This window comes from Nelumbo lutea, chromosome 3 (genome assembly GCF_056320005.1).
Source record: "Nelumbo lutea isolate HS-2025 chromosome 3, American lotus-T2T, whole genome shotgun sequence".
NCBI lineage: Eukaryota > Viridiplantae > Streptophyta > Magnoliopsida > Proteales > Nelumbonaceae > Nelumbo > Nelumbo lutea.
Genome location: NC_142686.1, coordinates 65,039,977 through 65,053,361, shown reverse-complemented (window position 1 = coordinate 65,053,361; position 13,385 = coordinate 65,039,977). Strand labels below are relative to the sequence as shown.

Below are 13,385 nucleotides of genomic sequence, written 5' to 3'. Positions count from 1 at the left end.
TTTTTGGATGTCCTGCATATGTTCGCCTACATAAAGGGGAAAGATCAAAATTGGATGCTAAATCTTAACCTTGTATTTTCATTGGGTATAAAAAGGGAATTAAGGGGTACAAGTTATGGGATCCAACAGCCCAATGTGTGATATATAGTAAAGATGTGGTCTTTGATGAGTGGTCCATGGTGAAAGAAATCAACAAAGAAGATGAAAATCTATTTGTAGAACAGGTACATAAGCCTACATCTAGCGATGTTTCTTAATGATGAAAGCAATAGTACACCACATTCATCACTAGAGGGATCATTGGGACTAAAAGAAAGTCAAGATGAGCAGGTGGAGCAAGAAAAGACTGACTACCAATTGGTCAGGGAAAGAGAAAGAATGTCTATCAAACAACCTATGAGATGCGAAGGAAGACATTGTGGCATTTGCTTTTGTATGTGGTGATAGTGACCCTTATGATTATAAGGATGGACTCAACCAAGATGACAGAGAAGTGGATAACTACAATACAAGAAGAAATTGAGTCACTTAATAGAAATCAAACTTGGGATTTGATTGAACCACTTAAGAACAGAAAGGTGATAGCTTGCAACTGGGTATTCCTCAAGAAGGAAAGAACAACTAATAATGAAAATGTGAAGTACAAAGCTAGATTAGTAGCAAGGGGGTACAGTCAGAATGAGAGAGTGGACTATAATGAGATTTTTTCTCTAGTAATGAAAAACTCATATATTCACACAGTGTTATCCATGATAGTTAAACTTGACTTAGAACTTGAACAACTTGATGTTAAGACAATCTTCCTTCATGGTGAGTTGGAGGAAAACATCTATATGGAGCAATTAGAAGGCTTTAAAGTGCTTGAAAAGGAGGGTCTAGTGTACAAATTAAAATGATCGCTTTATGGTTTAAAGCAATCACCTAGGCAGTAGTACAAGCGCTTTGATGCTTTTATGGTTAATTCAAGTTACAAGCAAAGTTCTTATGACTGTTGTGTTTAATACAAAATTTAGAAGATAATTCAGTTATTATTCTGTTGTTATATGTTGATGATATGTTTGTAATTGATAAAAACATGGAAAATGTCTTGGAATTAAAGACCAAGCTTGGTGCTGAATTTGATATGAAAGATCTTGGAAGGGCCAAGAAAATTCTTGGGGTGGAAATTATCAGAGATAGAAACAAAGGCAAGCTATGGATTTCCCAAATGAAGTATATCCTAAAGATTTTGGAAATGTTTGGGATGTCAAATGCTAAACCAATTCAGACACTACTTCCACAACATTTCAAATTATCAATAGAATTGTCATCAATAACTGATGAAGATAGAGAGCATATGTCATGCATACTATATAGTAGTGTTGTTGGGAGCCTTATGTATGCAATGTATGTAATAGGCCTGATATTGCTCACGCAGTTAGTGTTGTATGTATATAGAAAATCTAGGGAAGGAACACTGGCATGCGATAAAATGGATTTTTCAATATCTAAGAGGTACTATTAATGTGGATTTATTGTTTGATAGAGGATCTTATGGAAATCATTTGGTTGGTTTTGTTGATGCTGATTATGTTGGAGACTTAGATAGTCATCGTTCAATGATGGGATATATATTTCTTCTAACAGGAGGTCCCATCAATTGGAAGACAATGCTGCAACTTGTTGTTGTTTTGTCCACAATTAAGACTGAGTATATGGCAGCAGTGGAGGGTGCTAAATAGGCTATTTGGTTAACAGGTTTTGTTAATGAATTGGGTTTGTAACAAGACAAATCAATTTTGTTGTGTGATAATCAAAGTGTAATTCACCTAACAAACAATCAAATGCATCATGGAAGAACAAAGCATATAGATGTGAAATTTCATTATATTTGAGAGAGAGTTTTCAATGACAAAGTACACTTGGATAAGGTGAATACACATGAATATAGCTGATACTCTTACCAAGCCTATTATTACAAACAAGTTTAGGGTAATTTGTCTCGGATATGAGATAAGAGGAGATGCTCTTATGGAGCAAAAGTGGCACCTCATGGATTTTGAGGTGTAAGTTCACTGGTGACCTGTGAATGCATAAGTGGGTTACTTGACATGAAGGACCCTTTACTCCGATTACAAGCTAAAGTGGAGAGTGTGGGGTTTATGGGGTTTCATCGAGAGTATTTTGAAAAATATGATAAATGTAACTTGTTTTGTATATTGTAATCTCAGCCATTGGAAATAACTAAGATCTAAGGGCTGGTATCTATTAGGTTTTTCCTTTTTTGTTGTTTTTCTCTTTTGAGAAAAAATGATAAAGAAAAGAAGACAAAAGGGAGGACATGAGCGTAAAAGAAATAATGGCTATAGAAGGAGAGCCATCGTAACTCTATTAGAAGCTTTTATAGTGAATTTCTTGCTCTTGAATGTCCATGGACATAGGCCAGTGTTTAATCACGTAAACCTGGTGTGCTCTCTCCATCTTTCTTCCATTTATTGTATGAGTTTTGCATGTTAAATTCCAACTCCTGTGTGTGTTATGCTTGAATGCACTGTTCCATTAGTATAGTCTTAAACATTTAGAAGGTGAATGGAGTGTACTAAAAGCTGCCTTTCTTGGTAATTGTGTTTTATAGGATTTTTAGTCAAAAATGATCATTAGGAGTGGTCATGAGGTGAACAGAATCTATATTCTAGATGAACTTCCAAGGCATCAGAGCCACCATGTAAATAGTATTAGTAGTGGGTTATAGTCAATGAGTTAGATTACGCTCTGGCGTAATTATTTAGGTCATCTTAATTTCAATTCTTTAAGATGCTTATTTTCAAAATTATTTGAGTATATTCAATTATTTAGTCCAAAGTGTGAAAGTTGTCAATTGGGAAAACATTATAAATATTCTTTTAAACCAAATAATAAAAGAAGTTCTACTTTTGATATTGTGCATACTGATGTATGAGGACCTTATCATATTTCTTCCATGGGTGGTTACTAGTGTTTTTTTTTCTTGTTTGTGGATGATTACACTCGATATTATTGAATATATTTGATGACATCATGTGATGAGTATCTATTTTGATACGACAGTTATACTAAATGATTCTCATACAATTTGGAGTGAACTAAAATTCCAAATCAGACAATGCCAAAAAATATTTCAAGAATGATTTGGTTACATATTTTTTGAACCATGGGAGATTCATCAGAGTACTTGTGCTTATACACCATAACAGAATGTCATAGCAAAAAGGAAAAATACACATTGTGGAGGTGACAATAAGTCTTATGGTGTGCTTCAATTCTTGTTCAATTTTGGGGAGTTGCAGTTCTCATGGTTGTATACTTAATCAAATGTGTGCCTTCACGTATCCAAGGGTTTAAGATGCCATTCAGTTTTTTATTTTCAAATGAGGAGATAATCTATCTACTTTAAGAGTTTTTTTGTGTATTTGTTTTTATTCACATTCTTTGTTCTCATCATAAGAAATTGGATCCTAATGCCAAGAAATGTATTTTTCTTAAATATGCTCAAAACCAAAAGGGGTAGATTTTATCTTTTTTGAGTCTATATTCTCCTTCTTTATTAGTTCTCCTCAGATGAAGTGTTTTGGGGAGGAAAATTCATAGTTTGTTCTTCTTCCTATTCCTTCATCTAGTCCATTAGCTCCGCCATTAGTTCCACCTATTCTTCTGCCATTAGATCCTCCAATCCCACTACTCGATTCACTACAATCAATCAGTTCATTCAACACCAACGGAAGAGGGTTAAGTCCACATATGCTCTAATAGAAGAACATGCACCACTCTCCATTGGTCCATTTAGGATTCTAGGTTTGTTTGATATAGTTCCAAGTATTTCCCTTGAGTCTATTATTGCCTCTAGTTCCATTGATTATGTTTCTATACCTAACACTGACGTTGCAGTTGATCTTGATCTTTCCACTATACTTCGCAAGAAAAAGAGAGTGTACAACCCATTGCATTTCACACCATCTCTCTCCTACACTGCCCTATCACCTTCTTACCATGCTTTCCTTTCTTTCCTAGATTTTGTGCCTATATATATGAATATTAGTGAGGCTCTCTCCAAACCCAAGTGGAAAATAACTATGATAGAAGAAATGAGAGCTTGATTAAGAACTAGACATGAGAGATAATTGACCTTTCTACGGAAAAGTAGATAATTGGGTATAGATGGGTATTAATTGTAAAGTACAGGATTGATGACAGCATAGAGAGGTACAAGACAATGTTAGTTGCAAAAGGATATAAACAAAACTATGGTTTAGATCATCTCAAGAGCTTTGCACCAATAGCTAAGATGAGTTCAGTTCAGATCATCTTATCTTTAGCAACTAATTACTAATAGTCGTTCTTCCAACTTGTTAAAAATACATTCATTAATGGTAATTTGCAAGAGAATGTATATATGAACATTCCAATTGGTTTCTATGACAATATTGGTGAGGGAAAAGTTTGTAAACTGAAGACGTTTTTATATGGTTTGAAATAGTCACCTAAAGCATGATTTGATAGGTTTAGGGGGCATTGATTTGTTTTGGATACACATAAACCCAATCAAATCACATCTCTTTGTTAAGAGAAGAAAATCACTTATGACAATACTGATTGTGTTGTCATAAGTGACTACAATAAGTCACTACAACAAGAAAATCACTATGAATGATATAATTATTATAGGGAATGATCTAAGGAAGATTAATGCACTCAATAAGTCACTACAACAAGAATTTGAGATTAATAATCTGAGTGAAATATTTCCTAGGGGTTGAGGTTATAAGATCCAAGCATGAGATATTCATCTTTTAGAAGAAGTATGTATTGAACCTACTATAGGAAATTGGGAAGCTAAGAGTTAAACCAACTGATGCTCCTATTGAACCAAGTTATATGATCAATGCTCTAGATGGTGAGTTGCTTAAGAATGTGGGGAGATATCAAAGGATGGTAGGCCAATTACTATAGTTGTGCATGAGATGCCCAAACATTTTCTATGTTGTGAGTGTTGTGGATCAATATATGCATATTTTTTGAATTCAGCACTAGGAAGCCATTGATAGGATACTTGTATACTTAACAAAACTTCCTGATAGAGGAATTTTATTCGCAAATAATGGGAATTTGAAATTAGAGTCATATAAAGATGTAGATTAGGCAAACTGCCTAAATGACAAGAGATCAACATTAGGGGTTTGTGCCTTTGTGGGGTGAAATCTAATTTCATGGAAAAGTAAAAATCAATCAATGGTGGTGGCATGGTCAAGTTCAGAAGCCAAATATAGATCTATGGCTCATGATGTCACAAAATTACTTGGGACTAGATCCTCGTTGAATGATAAATGCAAAGAAGCCAATAATGTCATATTGTGACAAACAAGTTGCAATCAATATTACCCACAATCCAGTTTAGCATAACAAAACAAAACAAATTGAAATTAATAGTTCATAAAAAAAGGGTGATAATCGGAGAAGTTTGTCTGCCTTATGTCACCATTAAGTTACAGTTGACTAATGTCTTCACCAAAGGGGTCACAAAGAACAATCTTGAACATGACCTATGCAAGTTGGAAATATGTGACGTATACTCCCAACTTTAAATGTAGTGTTGAGGAATTTGTGCAGATTTATTGGCTAATTTGTTTAATTAGGGAGTGGGGACCACAACATGCCTATTGGGACCCTTTAGGGTGGCGTTTCTAAGTCTTTTATTGAGTTTTTTCTTTTTTTTTTGTGTTAGCCACCCTATAAAGTCATATTGGTCTTTGTACATATTTTTCACTTAAAGTATAAATAACAATAAGGGGAGGCCAAATTTGATTGCTCTCTCATTCTTTCTCTTCTTTTCTCTTCTCACAAGAACCTCCTCTTTTTTTCATCTTTCTCTACAATTTTTGTTTCTGCATATATATAAGAGAGAGAGATAGAGAGAGAGAGAGAGAGCGAGAGCAGATGTTACTAAACTAACATCCAAATAAAACATATATTAGTGAAACAAACATAAATCATAACAATTCCAAATCAAGAAGCTCCAAAATTGAAAAAGAATAAGCTTATTCCATTTTAAGTTGTAGTGTTGTAGAATCTATTATCTGTGACCAAAAGTCGAAACCATTCAGAGCACCTAAAGTGATGTGAAGATGTGGGTACCTACAAATATAGAGGAATTCTGGGCTGAAAAAAAAATAAATAAATAAGCTTGTGAACATATATGTAGAATAGTGGGTGAAGAAGACAATAAGAGGCTTGGGAACATATATGTAGAATAGTGGGTGAAGAAGACAAGAAGAGGCTCGGGCTCTAGGACCATTAGGAGAAGAGGTGGAGAGGTGGCCGAGGTGGTAAAGCAATTTAAGTCTTCATCAGTTGGGTTTTGTCTTAGGCGGTCCCTCTGTTCCATTTTGTGTGGTTATTTGGGAAAAACAATTTTTTTTACTTCACAGTTTTGGGTTATTCCTGTTGAAAGGGACCAGTATTAAATGCTTGCTCAGTTTTCTGACATTGCTTCTACAATGTAATATACAACCTCATTTTGGGGATTTTGGCAACAGATAGGGAGCTTTGCCAACAGAAATTACAGTTCTTATAATACATTACAAAACAAAACCACCATGTTAACCATTGCAGCATTATCACAGCTGTCTCATTTACACAATCTTTTAATCCAATCAGTTCTCCTTCAATCTGTACACTCTATCAACATATGTTTCAACGTCCCAAATAAAGGAACCAAAAGCAATGGCTTCCAACAGTAACCTCTTTAGGCTAGAAAACTTGACAACCAGCACCTTGTCGTTCTCCAGGGAACTTGTGTTCCCATCTCCAAAGAGAGCCCAACTATGCTTCTCGATCAGATTCGCTGCTTCCTGAGATTTGAGCTTGGCACATCTCTGTAGCGTCTCAGAGTCAAACCCCATCACATAACTTCTTAACTTCTTATGTCCATCTACACGCCTTCCTGTCCCTTGACACAAGGAGGTGGATCGTGTTTCAGTTGAGCGGCCAAGGACAACAAGATTCTCTAATCCATGGAGCTGTAACTCTGTAACTGGAATCCGGATCCCATGGCCAAGTGGAAGGTCTTGGTGGGTTAGAGCCAGACTCAACTCTAGGCGGTGTTTTAAGCTGGCCGATTTGAGGAAGTAGCCATACATGACGGAGGCAGCGTAGACTCGGCCAAGCTGGAGCTTGTGAATCTGAGTTGTGCTCCAATTGTCTGTTAATCTAGATTTTCCTCTCCAGCCAATGATGGTGCCAATGTGTTCCTTCACCATCTCCAATACTTCTAAACTGTGAATGGCCTCAAGATCTTGGTCTTTTGATGGCCATACCTCCAGTTTGCCATTTCTAACACATCTAGAGAGCCTTGGGATCATGGGCACATTGATCTCAGAGAATTTGTGAACTACTAACATGTACATGACATCTTCAACAGCAATTTGGCACTCGAATTCCTTCAGTTCAGCAATTCTCCTGGCACTCATTAGAATCATAATGTCAGTCTCCAGATTTGCCTTGCTAAAGCTTTGTTTCGAAGAATATACCATTATTATATCAACAAGGAAAACACTTCCAACAAGAAAATTTCTCAATGCCATAAGATACTATGGCACCAACTTTTGCAGTTGTCTCTCTCTCACTCAATAAATCTACGACCACTAATCTCACTTTAAATTGAGAAGTTTCCCAGGTCATATAAACATTATATCTTGGAAAAGTAGACAGATGGTTATGTCAAACTGCAGGCCAGAAATACTTAGAAACTGCGATGAAAATGATTGTTCTTGAAATACAGAAGAGTCACCGTTAAAGAAGATAATAGCTAAGTAACAAGAATATCCAGATCCACATGAAAGAATATGGTCTTACTGCTGGGGATTGAGATCCGAAGCTTAATTTTCCGGTTCAACTGAAAGAGATTCAAGACAATATGTGGAACACCACTGGGTATTCATATTAGGTTTGTCAGTTCAGAGTAATAGGTTGTTGCCCTGTTTGCTGGGACCTTGCTGCACCTGGCAAAATTGATATGAATATTGTTGACTTTCTAAGAGGAATAAATCAGAAGCTTTTAAATGTTAACTGAATGCTGTAAAGACGTACATTTCTTGTCGTTGAGGACTGGAAAGTGAAAAATGGTGCCACTGTCATTGGCATTTAAGAGACATGGTCAAGAGGCATTAGAAGTTGGATATCAGTGAGTTCTCTGGTGAAACTGTTGCACCAAGGACCAAACATGTCATGCATGATTCCCTAAGGTTGATTTTGTCCACCTGAACTAAGAGTACAAGGTGAGAGACTTTTCTGACCCAAAAACATGGAAATACGAGAAGAACTCCAGAGCCATAGGAAGAATGACAACACGCCAGAAGGTCACCTGGGATCATGTAGCCAACCTTCTGTCTCTTGTCACCTCAATACATCCTTCAAGATCTTTATTGGGCTCTTGACATATTGTGATCTCTTACCCTCTCCATCCCCTCTCTGGCTAAGCTTTCTTCCTCAACAAATTTAATGGCCTATTCTCTCTCGTATTGAAGTAATAGCTAAACGGTTACAATCCTGATTAAAGCAGTCAGAACTCGGAACATCATTTTCTTAACCGACCTGCACCAATTAGTGTTGTCCAACATTGCAGTCTTCTCAGCCCAATTTTCTTGGTTATGAAACGCTGGTAAATGAAGCCCTAAGCTGAAATTTTTCTTACCCTTCCACATTCATCTTCTACCAGGTCCTCCGTTGCTCTGCTCGCATTGTTCTTCCAAAAATTCGGACATAAGCTTCTTCCACACAAGTTGCCACACTAAGAACTAAAAATGAATAAATAACGTATATGGTAAAAGGCAGAAAATGTTCTCGAAGGTTAATCTAAAATGGGTGAGAGAGGATTATTTTCTTGTCTATCGTGGTTTCATTAACAGACCACCTCTTAGATTGTATAGAAGGAAACAAAAGCCAAACCCATTCAAGATCAGTGGATTACGGAACTGAATAAAAGAATTTTCTCTCACTCTCTCTCAAGCAGCAGTACAACAAAACCTCCATGGAAGAACAGTTTTAAGTATGTGAATATCCAAAAAAAAATGTAGCAACTACAGTAAGAGTTGAAACCGCTCAAAATGAACATTAAATCGGTACCAATTGTTGCAGAATAGGGCATAAAAGCAATGAACGGAAGAAGTTTTAGCTAAAGACAAAGATATGTATAACTATGAAGGAAAAAATTCTAAGTTTACAGAAACTGACCTGTGAAGACACGATTCCGACGAACCTATACTAAGGTCCCTGCGTGCGGTAGCCCCATCTCTACCAGCCGCCAATTCGTCTAGTGTCTCTGCCACCGCGACATTGAAGAGGTGTCTCTGGTTTTGCAATACACCACTAAGAAACTTCCCAGCAGACGAACAGGGCTCAAAAGGCGTATCTAAACTCCTAAATCCGCAGTGACTGGACTCTGCGCTTGCAGCCGCAACCACCACCGTTCGAATTAACCTCTTCCCACACCTTAGTCCTCTCCCAATATGTTGAGACCCACAGGCCTTAGTCGCTCTCTGCAAACAATAGATAAAACAGATCAAATTAGCCTCCTATAGAAAATCCACTTCAACAGTAAATAAAATCACCCAAAAGTTTTTTTTTTAACGTTAAAACGCATCAACCAGCAATTGAATCCTCACCTGTGAAGGGAAGCCGAAATTGTAAGAAAATGAAGATCCAAGCTTGGAGAATCGCTTAAAATCGCCTGCAGACTTCACCACAGCGGGTAAAGCTTCAGCAGTAGGGATTCTTTTGTAGGAGACACAACTGTCCATCAAACAATCCCTCTAAACCTTAAAAGAGTTCAAAATCACACAACAGACAATCGGAGAACGAAGAACAGAAAGAATTTAGTGAAAGAAACTTCTGAAAAGCCCTAAAACTTCAATCAAGTTAACAAACCGAAGAAGCAAATCTCCATAGAAGAGTGAGAGAAAGAGAGGTAAGAGAGGTTTATGATCGGAATTCGGTAATAAGCGACACTTTATAGATAGGTAGAGTTAGAGAGAGCCTGGGGGCTGGGACCACATACGAAGAAGAAGATATAGACACGACACCGACCATTTGCAAGCGTGGGAGCGGAGCAACACGACTCGGGTAAGAAAGAGACGCTGCTCCGGTATAATGAACCCGGTATTTTGCGTATATAATAACCACCTATCAGGCAGGACCCATCCACCTATTTCTTCCGTTGCATGTTTAATCTGAACCATCCATCACTTTATTCTCCATTTTCATGTCAACACTAAATTCAGCTTGACTAGAATTCATGAAAACCTTCCAGAAGGAGATTCTGACTTGAATAAACTCACAAAGCTAGAACCCAAGGCCCCATAGAACCCGAAATTCACGCTGCCACGTGGAAAGATTTGTGATGCTTTAGACTTTTCTAAACAATCAGAACAAGAAAGGGTTGGACTATGATATAAGAAGAAAGATATAATATGTGAAAATTTATTTATTAAATGATTTCTGACCCGGTTGAATCCGGTTAACTAGTAAAGTAGTAACCCGCCAACAAGTCTACGCTTGCCGTCCTCAACTCGTCCTTGTTTGATGGTTTTAGAGCCGCCAGCAAGTCTACGCTTGCCGTCCTCAACTCGTCCTTGTTTGATGGTTTTAGAGCTTGGTGGGCCCATGGGCCCTAGACAATTCAAATAAAGTAACAAAGTAATAATACACAAAAAATGGGCGCCAGCCGTTATATTAAATCAAGTAGGAGATAAACTTGCCACCTCTTTGTCTTGATCCAACACCTCTACACTTACAGAATATTAGATGGTCTACCAAAAATCAAAAAGAAAAAAGAAAAACTAAAATAAGCTTAAGATGGTATCCTGCTGCTCTCGTTTTATATATAATATGATTGTAAAATTAAAAAGAATTGATTAGCTTGCATCAACTAAATGGGGGGTCATATGGGTTAAATTAATTAATCTTTTGAATGATTAAATTTCCTTCACTTTTTTATTGTTTATATCTATTCACTTTTGAAAATTGTGTTAAAAAATCAAAATTATTTAAACTTAATTCAGTTTTAACACCAGCCTAGTATATTATTTATTTTGGAGTGGAGAACTAAAATACGTAAAAATATTTTTAAATAAATAAAAAAGAATTGGTCAGCATCAATCACTAGCGGATGATGCAATTTCCTCCACTAATTATTGTTGTATATTTATTTGTTTTGGAGGGCTCTAAATATGCATAAATATTTTTTAAAATAAATAAAAAAAGGAAAAAGTTAATGCAGAAATTGTACTGATTTTGGTCGGACATGAAGGATTGAAGCAGTAGAAGAGATAAGATCGCCCATCGTTTGTGTCTGACAAGGTTGTCTTTGTTCTAGAAGGGGATAATTAATTGATAAGGCATCTTCTTTTGAAAGGTCCATTTACGGTCTGTTTGCAGTGTTGATAAATGATAAGTGCTTGTCCACAGCTCCCTCTTTCTTTTTTCTCTGGTTGAAATACTTCGACTTTGTTTTTTTCTATCATCTCCTTTTATATCTTCTTAAATCCTTCCAAACGGGCACATAGACTTTGTTGAAGACTTCATTTGAAAGATGCAGTGAACTCTGGGAAAGCCTAGAAGCCGTTAAACAGTCCACAGTTTTGAGCCCATAGGGTGAAACAGACAACTGAGGCAAGAGTATCATTGGCCATTATTTTACATGAACAAAGGGAGAACGCTACTTCTGACAGTGGATGACAAAGTCACGTTGCTTATGTAGTTATGTTTGGAAGAATCTTGAACAAGGGTCACATGATATGTAGTTATGTTTGGCAGAGGTGTATCGATACTTTAGGCTGTGTTTGGTTTGAAGGAAAAGATAAGAAAATCTTATTATAAATCTTGTATAGATTTTTCTACTTTTCTTTTCCTTTCTCTACCCTTTTCCTTCAAACTAGATATAGTCTTAGATTGTATTTGGTTTGATTGAAAATAAGAGAAACCGAAGCTGAGGTAAGAATTGTAATTGTATCTATTCTGAACCAAGTTTTAAAGTATCAATACAATATATCATTTATTAAATGTATCGTATTGCATCTTTTTATCTTTGATATACCTGTTTATAAGTGTTTTTGAGAATCCTTATTTTTAAATAATATATTTAAAACTAAAACATAAAAAAATAAACTAAAAAATTAAAAGAAACATGGTCTAAAGTATCGATACACCTCTGCCGATGAGCAAAAGTGTATCGATATTTGCTCTGAACCATACTCTCAACTAAAGTTTAGAATTGAAATGATAGGATTAAAATATTTTATGTTTTGTTAATACGACACTAACACGAGAAAACATGGTAAGATTGAACTCGCTTTGCTAGAGACCCATCAATAAATTCAATAACTCACATCAACTGATTTTATATTTCAAACATGCATTTAATGGATACAGGAAATGTGATATATATATATATATTAAAAGGATATGGGTATGGGTGTTCTCTGCACTTAGGAAATAAAATCTACTCATGCGAGTAGATCCCACGTGAGAGCATCAATTTCTAGTAATTAATTATTAATTAATAAAAATTATTACTAATTAATTACTTATTAATAATAATTATTATTAATTTATTACATTAATTAATAGTGTAATAACATGCACTCATTTCTAGTAATTAATTACTAATTAATTATTAATTAATAATAATAAATACTAATTAATTATTGTAATAATAATTACTGATTATTATAATAATTTAATAGATATATAAATAGTGATTATAATTAATAATTATTGTTATTATAAATATTATTAATAAATAGATATTTACTTAAATTTTACTTTAATTACTGGTAATAATATAATTACTGTAATAATTGATGCAGGACGATTTGACCCAACCTATGAAACGGTAACATGTGGACACTAACTCAGCACGAGCAACAGCTCAGCATTGTAGCCTAGTGCGACCAAGTGACGGGCCCATAAAGTAGCTCGCTACATTGTAGCTCACAAAAGGAGGAGCTCGCCACAACGCGAGCTCCGGGTTCCCTGAGCTACATTTGAAGGGATACTCCAAGGCAACTTTAGCTCGTGAGCTAGGGGAACTAGCTTGCCTGAGCTCCCAAGCAGACAAGTCATCCTAAGGGCCAAATTCTATTAAAGGTAATCCTGAAGTAATCCAAGCTCGCTACAAAGTAGTTCGCGAATGAGCTGCGTGAGCACTCCTCCGGAAGCTTCTATCTAAAAGGTCGTACCGACCAGACTACGCCATGTCCCTTACTAATGACGTAGTCCCTGTCCTTTCGACAGTCTGCATCCATGTCTCTTAGCAGGCAGAGGCATGCCTGCCACTTTGGAGACGTGTCACTCACCCGGGCGAGAAGTATGTCACA

The 13,385-nt window shown here is 36.2% G+C and overlaps 1 protein-coding gene across 1 annotated transcript; it reads right to left on the bottom strand.

Annotated features, from left to right (window-relative positions):
* Positions 1 to 6,470: 6,470 nt before the first annotated feature.
* LOC148865353 (UV-B-induced protein At3g17800, chloroplastic-like) lies at positions 6,471 to 10,435 on the bottom strand. Its single transcript, XM_088978326.1, has 3 exons — positions 9,675 to 10,435; positions 9,244 to 9,548; positions 6,471 to 7,470 (listed from the first exon to the last, which is right to left on the bottom strand). Exons 1-3 carry the CDS (start codon positions 9,807 to 9,809, stop codon positions 6,666 to 6,668), a joined length of 1,245 nt encoding a protein of 414 aa, XP_088834452.1. The 5' UTR covers positions 9,810 to 10,435; the 3' UTR covers positions 6,471 to 6,665.
* Between the last annotated feature and the right edge of the window lie 2,950 nt (positions 10,436 to 13,385).

Bases quoted from the DNA above. Each gene is read 5' to 3' on its own strand.
- LOC148865353 (XM_088978326.1), bottom strand. From the start codon at position 9,809: ATGGACAGTTGTGTCTCCTACAAAAGAATCCCTACTGCTGAAGCTTTA. The intron at 9,549-9,674 runs GTGAGGATTCAA...TATTGTTTGCAG, and splicing joins ATTTCGGCTTCCCTTCACAG to AGAGCGACTAAGGCCTGTGG. The intron at 7,471-9,243 runs GTCAGTTTCTGT...AATGAGTGCCAG, and splicing joins TCGGAATCGTGTCTTCACAG to GAGAATTGCTGAACTGAAGG.